Genomic DNA, 17,782 nt, shown 5'->3' on the forward strand with positions numbered 1-17,782 from the left:
TTCCCACAATTTATCTATATTTAATCCCTTTTATAATCTGTGTTCACAAAGTAATACTCTCCATCACTCCAACCTCTTCTCCCTATCCTACTGTGCTGTAAAGAAAACAGCCACTATTTCCATTTCATAAAGGAAATCCATTATTTTATGGAGAAAGGAATATTACTACTGCAACCTAGTAGATCATATAAGGTATGTGTAAAATTCACACCTATAAATGTTTTGTCTATTTTATCTTTATCCTAATAACTGAAAACCAACTCTCAAGTGTCTGACTGAAAAATTCAAATTTCGTTCCTTGAACATACATATTGAATCACAAATACAGTTAGAAAATTCCTTAAAAGATTATTGACAAATGAGAGTATTGCTTCAGACCCAACACAAAGCTTTATTAACTGCCAGTGCAAGTTGATCAGCAGTATTTTCTCTAACATAGTATTTGAAGCCTTACAGATACAGACCTCTGGGAAATCCCGGAGGACTTCAGACATCTCATTTCCTCTTTCACCACATCCTACATAGATGATCACATCACTGTTGGAATACTTGGACAGAGACTGTGATATCACTGTCTTCCCACAGCCAAAGGCCCCAGGGATTGCAGTAGTTCCTCCCTGTACACACCTAAACAAAGAAAACAAGCAGGGATCTTTTTATTCGCTAGAAACACCAACAAATAAGGTAGCTAAGTAACACAGAAACACAAGTTAAAGAAAGAAAGCACTTTCTTTTTTTTTTTTTTTTTGTCTTTCTGTCTTTTCTAGGGCTGCACCCACAGCATGTGGAGGTGCCCAGGCTAGGGGTTGAATTGGAGCTGTAGCCGCCGGCTTACACCAGAGCCACAGCAACGCCAGATCCGAGGCATGTCTGCGACCTACACCATAGCTCATGGCAACGCCAGATCCTTAACCCACTGAGCGAGGCCAGGGATCGAACCTGCAACCTCATGGTTCCTAGTTGGATTCATTAACTACTGAGCCATGACAGAAACTCTAGCACTTTCATATACTGTCATCTGAGAGCTGCCCTGTGGCTCAGTGGGTTAAGGATCCTGTGTTGTCACTGCTGTGGCCGGGGTTGCTGCTGTGGCTCCGGTCCAGTCTCTGGCCCAGGAACTTCACATACCAAGGATGTGGCCAAAACTAATTAATTAATTAAGTAATTAAAATAAAAATATGTGCCACCAGTGTAAATGCTGAACCTGTATATACGACATCTTACAAAAATATGTATTGTCACTTGAACCTATATACTCACTTACAAAGATAGACATATAGATATGGATATACTAATTGCTGGCCTAGTTTGCAGCTATGGTAGTATATATTGTTTATTACAATTAATCATCGCTACCATCTTAACAGCAGGAAAGTGAAAGGATATATACCATAAGATAACTGGGGAGGAGGCATATGAAAACAAGATAAAATGGTACCAATGATGCTCTGAATGCTTATACAAATTAGTTTATGAGAGGACAATATAGGAATTAAAGCTAAAAGAAAAATATAAACAACTTTTGAAAGTTGCCTCCTGAGATAAAAATAGGAAGACCCAAAAAACTCATATCTTGCTATAAAGGTTAGTGAATAAAGACTTCTGTTAGGGTGTTAAGTCGATCTCCTTTTACCTATTCAATAACTATGAAGTACTTCCTAGGTCCTGAAAACTATGCTTGGAAACAATAACAAAGAAGATAGCCATGTTTCTGTATTCATAGAGCTCACATTCCAGGAGGGTAAACTGCAGAGTCAGCTGATAATTACAGCACCATTTAGCAACCACTTTCGAACTTTACTTAAAAAGTGGCAGTGAAGAGTGAAATTTCTTGAAGGACAGAGCAAAGTGAATGTCACTGTGTGTGTGTGTGTGTGTGTGTGAAGAGGGTCTGGGCAGGAGAAATGAAATCTAATGCTAAGGGAAATTCCTTCCTAAGTGTGTTTTATCATAAAATTTACAGAAACAATGCATCTTAGTAAAAAACACTGCATTAGTAAAAACAATAGACTTTTTTCATATAAAACTAATATGCATTAACACATTTTTTCCTTCAACCCTTTCAATGACTCTGATAAACTAAGGTCATATCATCCTATGGCTTTGTAATATATACCTCTTTCAAATCACTTTAAAGCCAAGGTGGGAAGATAGGGCTGGGTGTGCCCTACTTTAGAAGTTCAACAATCCAATATGAAAAGTGCCATCACAGAGACCATCCATCATAGAGACTGTCCTGTATACTGTGGGAGTATACAGGACAGGATACAAAGTCTGATACTCAATTGGAGTGGGTTAGAAGATGCTTTCAGAAAGAAGCTAAGACCTATAAGGAAAGAGAAATTAGCCAGATGCAGGGAAATAACATTCCACACAGAGGGAACAGCATGCCCAAAGGTCCCAGGGGCAAGAGGGAACACTGCTTGGGGAATTAAACGTCTTTCAGAAAGCCTGTGAGGGTGTATGTAAAGAAACACTTGGGAAATTAAGTGGCCAAGAAATACTGGAAGGTAAGCAACAGCCAAATCATGGGTGGCTTTGTGAGGAGTTAAGGAGTGCTTATTTGTCTTGAGAGCAATAAAGAACACCTAAGAGCTTCAGGAAAAAAGGTGCAAGATCACACATATGTGTTTTAGTTGGATTACTACATATTATGAACAAATGCTTAGAAAGAAGGCAAGAGTGAAGATGGGGGGTTTCCATCGTGACACAGTGGTTAACAAATCCGACTAGGAACCATGAGGTTGCGGGTTTGATCCCTGGCCTTGCTCAGTGGGTTAGGGATCCAGCGTTGCAGTGCGCTGTGGTGTAGGTCGCAGATGCAGCTCCAATCCGGCGTTGCTGGGGCTGTGGCGTAGGTCGGTGACTACAGCTCCGATTGGACCCCTAGCCTAGGAACCTCTGTATGCCGCGGGAGCGGCTCAAGAAAAGACAAAAAAAAAAAAAAGTAAAGATGGGAAGTCTGATTAAATGTGATTATTGCAGGAATCAGAGTAAGATCCTTAATTACAGTTATCAAGTAAGGGTAAAACATGCAGATAAAAAATATTTATGGAGGAGTTCCTTGTTTGCCTAGCAGTTAAGGACTCTGCATTGTCACTGCTATGGCTTGGGTTCGATCTCTGGGCCTGGGGACTTCTGCATTCTGCAGGCGTGGCAAAAAAATTTTTTTAGGGACTAGAATAATCACACTACTTCACTAAATAGATGTGGGAGGGTAAGAATGATCCTGGAGAGAAGGAACAGGCATTCACTGGATAATGACATTTGTTGAGAGAGGAAGCCAAGTTTCAAGGAAAGGAGTGGTGATTAAGATGATGATTTTAGTTTTAAACATACTGACTCTGGGGTACTTGTAAGATTTTCTAAAGGAGAGGTACAATCAGAAGTAGATATGAGTCTGGAACTCAGAAGAGGTCTGGGATGAAGACATAGATTAAGGAATTATCATACATAGATGAATATTTAAGTCATGAGAGTAGATGAAGTCATCTACAGAGGGTGATATATATGAGGAAAGAGGAGGCCACAAGAAAGTAGAGGGAACCTGCAACAGTGAGTAAGTAAGAGTTTCTTTTTTTTTTTTGTCTTTTGTCTTTTTGTTGTTGTTGTTGCTATTTCTTGGGCCGCTCCCGCGGCATATGGAGGTTCCCAGGCTAGGGGTCTAATCGGAGCTGTAGCCACCGGCCTACGCCAGAGCCACAGCAATGTGGGATCTGAGCCGCGTCTGCAACCTACACCACAGCTCACGGCAACGCCGGATCGTTAACCCACTGAGCAAGGGCAGGGACCGAACCCGCAACCTCATGGTTCCTAGTCGGATTCGTTAACCACTGCGCCACGACGGGAACTCCAAGAGTTTCTTGTATATAGAAGCTAAAGGAAGAGCATAGAATGAGGGTGCTTTAAGGAGGAAAGACTAGAAAGCAACACCCAAAATTGTAGGAATTAAGAAGATACTAGTTTTTATTTATTGAATTATCAGTATGGGAGTGACTGATGGTGTTAGCAAGAGTAGTTTTAAATGATGGGTGGAGACATGGGCAGGAGCAGTACTGTGAATGAGAGTGGGAAAAGTGAAAACAACTTATTTTTTAAAGAGGTTTGGCTGTGAAGCTGAGGAGAAAAGTAGTGCAAGGTAGAAAGTTGGAAAGGGTAGAGGGTAGGTTTTTTTTGTTTTTTTTGTTTTTTCCATTAGATGGGAGATAAAGGAAGATCACTTAATGGGAGGTCTCTGAGGAGACCAGAGGTGGGACAAACTCCAGAAGAAGGATAGGAATAAGGGATGGATGGGAATGTACTTTCACTGAAGGAGTTCCAAATCTCATGGCTTCTCATTTCTCTGTGAAGGCTCTAGTATGATCATGTGTTGAGAAAGAAGGGTGAAGCTTAAGATCTGAGGCCAAATGGAGAGATTTGATATAGTCACTAAGGAGAGCAGGAGAATGATAATTGAGGAAATGTAGGCCGTGCCACGGTGGTGACAATTTGCACTTATTATTTCTTTTCTCAGCAGCCTGTGCATAGATTTGGGAGAACGAGGCAGCTGGACAAATTCACAGCTGGTATTTTGCCAGGCGGGTGTGACAGAAGACAGGGGAACAAGAATATTTAATACACTGGCAAATATCATAAAAGTGATAAGACTATTAAATTTAAGCTGATAGTAAAGGATATGGAAACAGGAGGTACTGACTAACAAGAAGAGTCAGAGGTCTGATGGTATGAGAGTAACAGTGAGAACAGAAAGGAGGTTTAAAGCTAAGAGGATGAAGAGTGAGACGTACATGGGTTTGTGATCCATTAGTTGAGGGAGTTATTACATCATCACTTCAGTGTTTTCTGTGAATTAAATGATGAGGTTATTTGTTGAAAGTAAAGCAGGGTATGGTGACATCTAAGATTTAAAGAGAAAGGAGGTTTCTAAGCAGTTGATGAAGAAAATGGCAGAGAGCAGACTACAAATTAAGAAAGATTGCTGGATAGCGTAGAAAATCTAGATTTTCGAAATTGATTGACACTGACACAAATCTGCTAAATCTAGGATTAGTTAAGCAAACTAGCTATATTGTTTTGGCATAGATTTCTTTCTGGAAATTATTTTGTTTTTTAGAAATAATGATTTCCCTTTGCAACTGTGAAAAAAACCAAGTGTTCAATGGTTTGACTTTCTAATAAATACTGGCAAAACGTATTTCTGTAGATAAAACTTATTACAGGATTAGGACCAAAAATTCTTTATCTATAAAGAAGTGAAACAATAAGCTCCTATGATAACTGAGGGAGAACCATGGGTCACGGATCAAACTTACGGAAAAAGGGCATCAAGAACTCTCTGGCCAGTCAACAGAGGATGATTAGCCGGCAGCTTCTCAGTGACAGGTCGAACCTGACGTACAGGCCACACTTGGACCATGCTGAACTTCTCCTTTACACCTTCAAATTCAAGCTCCAATACAACATCCTATAAAAATACAGCAGAATTTAAAGTGCAGTCAATTTATGAACAATTTCTTCCTTTAAAATCAAAGTAACTCCAGGTTTCTCTTGAGGGGTGGGAGATTTCCACTTTTTATTGGAAGTCTTTGTATACTGGTCCAATTTTTTAAATCAGGTGCATTTATTACTATTTTAATGATTAAAAAAAGTTTAGAAATGTTTTGAGAACGAGGTATCTCAAGTAATAGAACAGGAACAGTTAAATAAATTATATGAATATGCATAGGGAATATTCTTGAAGGAGATAGAAGATACTCCTGGAACTGAAGGAAGGAAGAAACAGAAGTTTTTAAAATTTAATTTTCTTGTGATGATCATTGTACAAGTGTAAATGTAATAAAATTATAAAATTCAGTGAGTTAAAAATAAATAAATAAATAAATAAATAAATAAATAAAATTTAGTTTCCATTCTTTGTTGTTTCTATTATAATGGTCTTACACTGATTTAATAAAAAATACTAATCTATTAAGAACTCTAAAATACTTAAGCTAAATATATTAAATTATTTACAAAAACTAAAAGATAATGAAAAATATTCTTAACATTTGTGAACAATGAGATGGTTTTAAGTATTCACAGACAATCTCAAAGTCCACAGACTTATAGAAATCTGTCATCTTCCTAATGCATGAATCTGAATCATCTACTGCAGGGTTGTTCTTTCATAGAGAGGTGGGTGAGTCTCTATGCTGATTCATAAGTTTAGCTGATTGCTCAGAATCCCAAACTTTTTTTTTTTTTTTTTTTGCTTTTTAGGGCTGCACCCACAGCATATGGAGGTTCCCAGGCTAGGGGTCTAATCGGAGCTATAGCTGCCAGCCTACGCCATAGCAATGCCAGATCTGAGCTGCATCTGCAACCTACACCACAGCTCACAGCAATGCTGGATCCTTAACCCACTAAGCGAGGCCAGGGATTGAACCCGCATCCTCATGGTTCCTAGTCGGATTTTAGTGTGCATTTTCATTCATTACTATATTTTTATTTATTTATTTAATATTTGCTTTATAGGGTCGCATCCGCTGCATATGGAAGTTCCCAGGCTAGGGGTCGAATTGGAACTACAGGTGCTGACCTACGCCACAGCCACAGCAACACGGGATCCAATTCATGTCTTTGACCTACACCACAGCTCACGGCAACACCAGATCCTTAACTCAATGAGCGAGGCCAGGGATTGAACCTGCAACCTCATGGTTCCTAGTCAGATTCGTTTCTACTGTGCCAGCATGGGAACTCCCAGAATGCCAAACTTAACTCTTCTGTTCTATGTTGTAGAACACAGACTTATTTTTGTGAAATGATTAGAAAATTCTTACTTTTTTGGCATATTTTACTGGGAAAAATCATATGCTCAATTTTACATACTGGAAAATTTCAACAGTCTTCTCAATAAGCATAATATCCACAAAGGCTATTATTATGCGACTACTGTGCTTGGTAAGATATGTCTATCAATAACATTAAGGGGACTAAGTTTGAAATGGCTCACCCCAAGTAAGAATTCATAAAACCCATTTCACAATTCATCATGTGAACACAGATTGACAATAAAAATCAAAAACTATTATATGCCTAGAGAATTATGGATTTAAATAATATAAGTTAAGCAGACAGGAAAATGTTACACTAGTAATTTCTTTTTAAAAAGAAACAATATATTTTGTCCTTTTTATTTAAGAAAAAAGTCTTAAAAAATATTTATGGGAGTTATTTAAAATCTTCACATTGAATATTAATTCTATAACTATTTAGAGCACAGAAACCAGGCAACTATCATACATAAGTAGAGCCACTTTGTGAGATAGTTTATATGATACTTACAGAAGTATCGTAATTTCCAGGGGGAGCAATATAAGTTACAGTTCCTCTGTTTCGTGGGGGCAACATGATTCTGTGTTTGATGAGCGAGTTCTCATTGACAATTCCATAAATATCTCCACCAGTGATGTGACTACCCACCTAGAGAAAAAAATGCACCTGCTGTTTAATGTTCAAATAAATGTCATGCTGTTTCATGTCCAATAAATGTCAAGTACATGCACCTTTGGTGTTATTTAAGCCATTTGCCTCACATCAATAAAACATATTCCATAATCCTTCTAGCAGATCTAGAGCCTATCTTCATTTTGACTAGGGCTACAAAATAGTTCACTAAACACTCATTTCACATTCTCTCACCAACTTTAGAAATCTTGATTACAAAGACGTACCCGGAGGTTTTTGCTAGGTGTGAACTCCCATTTGACATCCCTGCTAAGAGCAGATACATTTACTCCTCTGGGAATGTAAATACTTTGAGTTTGACTGCTGATGTCTGACAAAGGTCTTTGAATACCATCAAAAATGGCTCCCATAATGCCAGGACCAAGCTCTACTGAGAGAGGTTTACCAGTGCGGAGTACAGGATCTCCAACAGACACGCCAGCTGGAGACAGCAGTTGAGGAAAAGTTCAGAGATACCATAAAAAGGAAATAACACAGTTTAACAGAAAATGAACTCATAAGGAGCTAAACCTAAGATTCTCAAACTTTCAGTCTGCAGCATCCTTAGAGTTTCAAGCACTTTTTCATAGTGACCTACAACAAAAGATATATTTAATAATCCCATTTATTAAATAGTTACATTCAAACATTAAAAAAAAAAATATATATATATATGTCCTGAGTAGCACTTTGAAAGAAAAATTTATATGAATTGAAAAAAAGAATATTTTAACTTCATTTTTAAATGACTTCAAATCTTATAAATGGGATTTCTGTTTCTGTTGGGTGTTCTGCAATTTTCAAACCTCTGCATCACACTGACTATGCACTCCACATTCCTTTTTGTATGATACTTGGTTTTTAACCTAGTAATTGCCAAAAACCCAGTTTCACAAAGATATGACATCATCATCAAGGATATGGTGCAGCCAAATAATGAAATGGTTTATTATCTCAAGCTCCTAGTTCACGTGGTGTCTGACAAGATGTCTAATGTTCCTGTGTTAACCACAAATCTTAAAATATCCTAGGACACCCCCTAAGTCTGCTGCAGCTGCCCAGAGTCTTTGGGAACCACAGGCTTAAAATAGAAACAAAAGCCTTCCCATATCACATTGTTTCAACTATAATGATAAGGAATACCAGTTCTCTGAAAAGGGTATTAAAATCTGGACAAAGAATATAAACTCTTAAGACTGAGAAACAACCAAAAAGATCTTAAAACTTAACAATCATTAAGAGATTGATTAATAAATGATGGCACATTCATAGGATAGAATTCTATGTAGCTATATAAAATATATTTTGGAGGTCTTCTCCAGAAGACCTCCAAAATATATTTTCACTTCCAATGTGTGATTATGAAATATTTTAAACCTACAGCAAAGTTTAAAGAATTTTATAGTGATCTTACCACAAACATTTTACTATATTTATAATGTATCAATCCATCTTCCACAGTACATATATTTTAAGTGAAAAAAACAAGGTGCAGAACAGTGCATATAATGAGCAATCTTTTTGGGGAAAAAAGGATATAAAAATAAAAATGCATATTTATATTGGTTCATATAACAAACTAGAAAGAGAGACAATAAATGGAATTAACAAAAAAATTGACCAGATACAGGATGACAAAGGTAGAGCAGGTTGTCAATATTAATATGCTCATTTGTTTATTTAATCTTCATACCTTATAAAAGACTAAATAAAAGATAAATGTAACAACAGAAAAAAATCCTTTTGGTTAGTGATGATTTCATACCTGCAAAGACTTCTATTTTATTAAAATTTCCAGATGATTTTGTTTAGAATTAGCAGCTAGTACTAATAGAGAGAACAGATACTTTATTTTTTTTAAAGAATAGATACTTTAAACACGTATTTCAGTATGGCAAAAAACTTGTACCAAATAAATCTTAATTAAGTAGCCAAAAAAGTAATGCTGATCTTGAGAATCAACCTGAGTAAAAAAGAAAGCATAAATGAAGGGGAAAAAAGTTACTCTTCTTCACACAGCTTAAACCTTGAGCTTTTTATTTTTCACAAAAATTGAAAATATTAGGTTTAAAAGCCAAAATTATGGTAATTAAACAAACAGTAAATATTCCCAGTGCTAAAGCTATATATAAAATGTAACACATCATCCAGAACAAAGACAGAGTCATGACTTAAGGATTACTATTTTGTTTTATTATATTCCTTGTAAAACTTTGAAAATTAATGAATATAAGTTGTTTAATGGCTTTAGGTTTTTTTTAAGGAACTATATAGTTAACATACAATATTGTGTTAGTTTCAGGTGTACAAGATAGTGTTTTCACATTTATATACTGGATTTGCTAACTTATTTTTAAAGTTTATTTTATTTTTCTTTTTGGCTGCACCTATGGCATGTAAAAGTTCCCAGGCCAGAGATCGAACCAATTCCAGTGACAACACTGTATCCTTAACCTGCTATGCCACCAGGGAACTCCTGGATTTGCTATTTTAAACAAAAATAATGATTGGAGAATTTTAACCATACAAATGGATGTTATTATTCTGTTTACACTATCTTTTACAATATTCATCCCCATGCAGAAAAAGTCTAATTGGTTCTTCTTAAAGCTCGTGAGCTATGAAAATTAAGAAGATGATATTAATTTCTTAAAATAAGAATACTAATTTCCAGTACCTTTCGTGAGTAAACTACATAAATCAGATTTCTTAAAACACGAACATTTTCACATTCCTGAAGCCACTGTTAGTTCTTCTATCCTTACAATAAATCTTTAAATTTTGCCTTGTGGAAAATGGCCAGAAATTGAACCAAAAGGATACAGGTTTCTTCATACACCTGGATGGTGGCCATGTCACCTTCCAATCGGATAATCTCTCCAACCAACTCGCTGTGGCCCACTCTGACCAGTTCATACATGGCTGCACCTGCCATGTCACAGGCTGTAACCACTGAAAAGAACAAATGAGTATAGGGATGACCTAAGACTCTGAACAGTTCCAGATGATTAAAAAAGCCAATCAATCCAATAATATACTTCTCTCATATATTCAAAGAAAAGTAAAACACCTATTATAGAACATACATTTCACAAAGATACATTTAAAAAAATAATAGTTCACTTACAATACTATGTTAGTTTCAGGTGTATTTATATGATCAGTTATATAAATATATTTTTTCAGATTATTTTCCATTACAAATTAGTATAATATATTGAATATAATTTTCTGTGCTATACAGTAAATCCTTGTTGCTTATCTCTTCTATGTACAGTAGTTTGAATCTGCTAGTCTCATACTCCTGATTTGTTTCTCCCTTTCTCACTCTCCTCTTTGGTAAACATAAATTTGTTTGTATTATTTTTTCAGATTCCACAGAAATGATATCATATGTGCCTTTTCTGTCTGATTTACTTCACTAAATATAATATTCTCTAGGTCCATTCAAGTTGCTCCAAATGGCAGTACTTCATTCATTTATGTAATATTCTAATATATACACACACATCTTAAATCAATCATCTTTTCAAAATAGAGTTTTCATTTTTTCCAGATATATGCCCAGGAGTGGAATGGCCGAATGATATGGTAGATCTGTTTTTAGTTTTTTAAGGAACTTCCATATTGTTTTCCACAGTACATCAATTTACATTCCCACCAACAGTATAGCAGGGTTCCCTTTTCTCCACATCCTCTTCAGCATTTATTATCTGTAGACTTTTGACGACAACCATTCTGATTGCTGTGATTGCCCTCACTGGGGGCACTTCTCTAATTATTAGTGATGTCAAACATCTTTTCATGTGCCTGTTGGCCATCTGTATGTCTTCTTTGATAATATGTCTGTTTAGGTCTTCTATTTTTTTATTCGGTTCTTTATTTTTTCATTACTGAGTTGTACAAGTTGTCTGTATATTTTGGATATTAACCTCTTGTCAGTCACATCGTCTACAAATATGTTCTCCCATTCTGTATATTTGTTTTGTTAATCAAAAAGATACATTTTTGGAGATCCCCCTGTAGTGCAATAGGATCGGCAGCATTTCTGTAGTGCCAGGACACAGGTTCACTCCCCAGCCCAGTTCAGTGGGTTAAAGGATCTGGCATTGCCTCAGCTGCAGCATAGGCTGCAACTGCAGCTTGGATCTGATCCCTGGACCAGGAATTCCATATGCCACAGAGTGGCCAAAAAAAAAAAGGGCTTTTTTTTTTTTTTTTTTTTTTTTTTTTTGTCTTTTCTTGGGCCGCTCCTGCGGCATATGGAGGTTCCCAGGCTAGGGGTCCAATCGGAGCTGTAGCCACCGACCTACGCCAGAGCCACAGCAACGCGGGATCCGAGGCGCGTCTGCAACCTACACCACAGCTCACGGCAACGCCGGATCGCCGGATCGTTAACCCACTGAGCAAGGCCAGGGATCGAACCCACAACCTCATGGTTCCTAGTCAGATTCGTTAACCACTGCGCCACGACGGGAACTCCAAAAGATACATTTTTAAGCACATGATATCATCAGGGTAAAAAGAACGAAATTTGTTAGGCCAAATATTATTTATTTATAGGATGCAACTAAAGATTATCATACTAAGTGAAGTGAGTCAGAAAGACAAAGACAAATACTATATGATATCACTTACATGTGGAATCTAAAAATATGGCAGAAATGAACCTATCTACAAAACAGATACAGATCTCACAGACATAGAGAACAGACTTGTATTTGCCAAGGGGGTGTGGGGATGGAGGGGGGATGGAGGAGGGATGCACTGGGAGCTTGGGGTTAGTAAAAGCAAATTATGACATATAGAATGGATAAACAGCAAGGTCCTACTGTATAGCACAGGGAACTATATTCAATATCCTGGGATAAACCATAATGGAAAAGAATATGAAAGAGAATGTATATAGGTGTATAACTGAGTCACTTTGCTGCAGAGCAGAAATTAACACAACATTGTAAATCAACTATCCTTCAATAAAAATTGTTTTTAAAAGACTATTATTTCTATAATACACATGAAAACTATTTTCATTTTGAAGATCCATATGACAAACTCTTATCTACTAGCAGCACTGAGGTAAGATTTGATAAACCTAAGTTGCTATAATACATGGAATGATGGGTTTCAGAACAATAAAAAAAACAACTTTAAACTTTTGATAAACTGTTGAGACCTCTACCTAGAAAAATTCACATTTACATCTACAGGTTTTTTTTGGCTGCATCCACAGCATGCAAAAATTCCCAAGCCAGGGACTGAACTAGCACTGCAACAGCAACCCGAGCCACAGTAGCAGCAATGCTGGATCCTAAATCTGCTAGGCCACCAGGGAACTCCATTTTGGAGCTTTTTTTTTTTGGATCTACAAAATTTTTTTCATAGCCCATAGGATATTTATAATTAGCCGCCACCACTGGGTGATATCTTATTTAAAAATCCCTAAGAGTTCTGTGGCACAATGGGTTAAGGATTTGGTGTTGTCACTGCTGTGGTTTGGGTTCAATCCCTGGCTCAGGAACTTCTATGCCATGGGCGCAGCTAAAAAACAAAATCCAAAAAAAAACCCCCCCAAAAAACCCCAAAACCACCAATGAATCCCTGTTACTTACAAATAATGAACTAGAATTTGCACTTATTATTTTGGATGATGTTGTTGCACATTTTCAGATATGTGTAGGAATAAGTCTATTTTTTTTTGAAATTGTATTATTAAGGAATCCACTTCTATGATTGTCATGAAACCCAGGCTGAGTTAAAACAGTGACAAAGTCTGGAGGTAACAACACCCCACTCTGGACTTTTTGGTTATAACCATTGTCTTCTCTCTCTACCTCAACTGAAAACCCAAACTCATGAGGCCCCAATTCTTGCCCTCTTATTCGTAAAAAGATGCCAAGGCCAACCATGTAAGAGGCATTTTCAGGAGAAGGCAATGTTTGTCTTCCCAGAAGACAAAACCTCTACTCTGGTTTATGAGGCAGATAGCAACTCCAAACCAAGGACAGGTTGGGATCTGTGCAGGCCTCAGTGGAATAAATCTAATTTAATATTTAACCTTCTAAATATTTAATTTTTAATATTTAATCACCTTACATTAAGACAATGAAAATCTATTCATTTTATAAATATTTACCGCTGTATCTACATATAAGAAAAATTAAGATGCACCAAAATGCCAGAAATAACTAAAGTTTTAAATCCTATTTCATAAAAAAAAGTGTGCTATTTCCCTATTTCATTAAGTACTTAAGAGTTATAAACAGGTTCTGGGAGGGAGGGAAGGATAAATTAAGAGTTTGGGAGGAACATACACACAACTACTATGCATAAAAGTATAACTAATAAAGGCCTACTGTATATCTCAGGGAAATATACATAATATTTTGTAATAACCTATATGGGAAAAGAGTCTGAAAAGAACATATATATATAAAACTGCATCATGTTGCTATATTATCTGAAACTAATACAATATTGTAAATCAACTGTATCTCAACTCTAAAAAAATTAAAGAAACACAAAAATAAATAAATAAATAAAGGTAAACAAGTAAATAAATAAATAGGTTCCAGGAGCAGTTTACTACAAGTTTCAGAAAACTATTTTTACCTAAACTCTTTGATAGTGTTCTTTTGGCACTTCCCTAAATGTTGTTGTGTGTAGTAGCCCTTATGATCTCTCCTAAAGACCTTACGATCATCAAGGGGGAAAACTGCTTCTCTGAAATGGCCAAAGAGATTGAAAGCAGCAAAATATACTATTTACCAATAAGTTCAAGCTCAAACACCAAGTTCTAAGCAGTAGAAGGTTCTTAAGGAGAAACAAGAAGCATGGTGACTGACAGTCTTCATTTGCACTAACAAAAAAGGGTCATCACCTCCACTATGATTTGAACAAGAATAAGACTAACATGAGGTCTATAAAAAAGACATAAGGAAAAATGAATTTCCATGCCTCTGAGGATTACAAATCAATGAGCAGGTTTTACCCAGGAAACTGTGAATCACATTTTGCAGTGGAAGTATTGAATAACAAAATGAATACCAGAACAAGAATCATTGTTATTATGATTATTATTTTTTCCTTTTTTGGTCACTCTGTGGCATATGGGGACCTAAGCCGCAGCTGCGGCAACGCCGGATACTTAACCTACTATGCTGACCAGGGATTGAACCTGTGTCCCAGCCCTGCAGAAATGCTGTTGATACTGTTGTACCACAGCAGGAACTCTGAGAATCATTATTTAAAATGCAGTACTCCAACACCTTCTGCAGCTCCATACCAAAAAAACAGACAACCCCATCAAAAAGTGGGCAGAAGATCTAAACAGACAGTTCTCCAAAGAAGACATACGGATGGCCAAAAAACACATGAAAAGATGTTCAACATCACTCATTATTAGAGAAGTGCAAATCAAAACCACTCTGAGGTACCACCTTACACCAGCCAGAATGGCCATCATCAAAAAGTCTGGAGAGGGTGTGGAGAAAAAGGAACCCTAGTACACTGTTGGTGGGATTGTAAATTGGTGCAACCACTGTGGAAAAACAGTATGGAGATGTCTCAGAAGACTAAGAATAGGATTACAATTTGATCCAGCAATCCCACTCCTGGGCATCTATCCAGAGAAAACCACAACTTGCAAAGACACATGTACTCCGATGTTCATTGCAGCACTATTTACAATAGCCAAAACATGGAAACAACCTACATGTCCATCGATGGAGGAGTGGATCAAGAAGATGTGGTACATATACACAATGGAATATTACTCAGCCATTAAAAAGAATGAAATACCGGCATTTTTAGCAACATGGATGGACCTAGAAATTATCATGCTAAGTGAAGTCAGCCATACAATGAGACACCAACATCAAATGCCTTCACTGACAAGTGGAATCTGAAAAAAGGACACAATGAACTTCTTTGCAGAACAGATGCTGACTCACAGACATTGAAACACTTATGGTCTCTGGAGGAGACAGTTTGGGGGTTGGGGATATGTGCTTGGGCTGTGGGATGGAAATCCTGTGAAATTAGATTGTTATGATCATTATACAACTAGAGATGTGATAAATTTATTTGAGTATTAAAAAAAGAAAATTAATAAAAAAATAAAATGCAGTACTCCACATATAGGCAAAGCAAACATAAACTGCTTTCCATTCTCATTATCATATCCTAAGACTATTTTCCCACAAGTAGCTAGTTACGTGATATCTGAAAGAACCATTCGGAAGGATTTATACATGCAAAGAGCCAAGGTTGATATTTCTGAGAAATGCTCTGAAAGCAATTATTAAAATTCAAACCACATTAACAGATATTTAGGTATCACATACTAAAACCTGTAAATTTTTAACAGATATTTAGGTATCACATACTAAAACCTGTAAATTTTACAGCTTTTTAAACTGATTTAACAAAAAAAAAATTAAGACATAACACCAATATACATTTACATAATAAATATTACAAATCAGTAGCAAAGCAATAACCAAATTTAGATAATAAATGTTACAGGAGCCCTTATGATTTCCATATTATCTCAGTCTTACAGCAGCTATGAAATCTTTTAAGGATAGGCAGAACTTATGTAGGGGAATAGAAACTTCTGCATTTCTGCCTAAAACACCTTGAACAGACATTAACTGACGTTAGGAATTTTTACTATTGAGATTATTATGTATTACTTACCAGGTCCTGACACCCCATGCACATAACCAAATGTGCTTTCTTTATCTTCATCAAGTATTTTGGGTAGCTTGGAGAAATCCATCATGTTAATTTACCTATAGAAAAAAAAATTAAGTTATAAGTACAAGTCTTAAAGCAAAAGAACCAATATAGGTGCTGCACTTTGGTGTATTCTTGAGTTACCACTACTTCTGTCAAGTAAAATATAACAAAATTCTTAAGATTTGGGTAAAGTACTTCATTCCTGGATGGCCCACAGTTATTAAAATTCAGAATTTCATATATATATATTTGTCATATATATATATATATATTTGTCTTTTTAGGGCTGCACCTGTGGCATATGGAGGTTCCCAGGCTAGGGGTCTAATCGGAGCTGTAACCACCAGTTTACGCCACAGCCACAGCAATGCAAGATCCAAGCCGTGTCTGCGACCTATACCACAGCTCATGGCAATGCCGGATCCTTAACCCACTGATCGAGGCCAGGGACCAAACCTGCAACCTCATAGTTCCTAGTCGGATTCATTTCCACTGTGCCACGAAGACAGGAACCCCAGAATTATATATCTTAACACAAGGTACTCCATAGAAAATTCCAAGGAGTATAACAAACTATGTAAAGTCTTTCCAGTAGCTGATCTAGCTACTCTAGCTGATTATCTCTCTGACCTCATCTAACTACTCTTCCTTTTAGTCATGCTGCATAAACACTGAACTCTGCCATTTCTCTAAACTTTGTACATGTTGTTCCTTCTATCAGAATACTCTTCTCCCAGATGTCAGCTCCTATACCTCCTTCAGGTCTTTAGTCAACCTCCCCCACCCCCACCCCCAAGGTTTCTCTGCCTATCTGCCCATCTACTTAAAATCACAACATACTTCCCTCCTTCCCTGCTTTTATTATTTTTTTAACCATCTAACAAATTACCTTACATTAAATTTTTAAATGTATACAAAATATTCCTGGGATCATTTTCCCCTTTTCTTTTTTCCTTCCTTTTTTAAAAAAGCACAACACAGAACAGTTTAAGGAATTTGGTTCAACTTCTCTATAAAGTACTATAAAGTATAGAGGTGCAATCTGAAAAACCCAAAGAACAAGTCCAAGTCCAAATAGAAAACTGGTCACAAATACCACAGTAGAAAGTTTCTTTGTAACTTATGGTATAGCTTAATAACTACTGGTATTTAATAAAGGAGATAAATAAGTATATGTGCATAGAAAAGCTAAACAGTATGTCCAAATAACCATAAAGTAAGGGTCACGAATCAATACGCAATAAAACATTAAATAATATTTAAGTTCAAAGATTAGGATGTTCAAGGAAGACATCTTAAAGGTCAGGTAGAGTGAGCATAAACTAAGAAGGACGGCAAAAGCATCCCAGGTGGGGAAATGACAAGAATGGAAAATGGGAAAATTTCAGGAACAGTTAACAGACTAGCCTGACTGGAATAAAAGATTTATGCTAACGCAAGAGTGAGAAATAATAATGTAAAGGTGGAGAGACTAATTTGTGGGTCTTGAAATGACTTTATCCTACAAACAATAGGAAATAAAAGCTTGAGGAAGAACTGTTAGGAGAATGAT

The 17,782-nt window shown here is 36.6% G+C and overlaps 1 protein-coding gene across 1 annotated transcript in view; it reads right to left on the bottom strand.

Moving 5' to 3' along the window:
* ATP6V1A (ATPase H+ transporting V1 subunit A) overlaps positions 1-16,285 on the bottom strand; it is a gene marked incomplete at its 5' end in the record, with an annotated part of 36,606 nt that extends 20,321 nt beyond the window's left edge. Inside the window, 6 exon segments of the mRNA NM_001004042.1 lie at positions 465-627; positions 5,313-5,464; positions 7,327-7,464; positions 7,716-7,930; positions 10,312-10,440; positions 16,189-16,285. Coding sequence (NP_001004042.1) covers positions 465-627; positions 5,313-5,464; positions 7,327-7,464; positions 7,716-7,930; positions 10,312-10,440; positions 16,189-16,273 — 882 coding nt within the window.

Source organism: Sus scrofa, chromosome 13, assembly GCF_000003025.6.
Source record: "Sus scrofa isolate TJ Tabasco breed Duroc chromosome 13, Sscrofa11.1, whole genome shotgun sequence".
Classification (NCBI taxonomy): Eukaryota; Metazoa; Chordata; class Mammalia; order Artiodactyla; family Suidae; genus Sus; species Sus scrofa.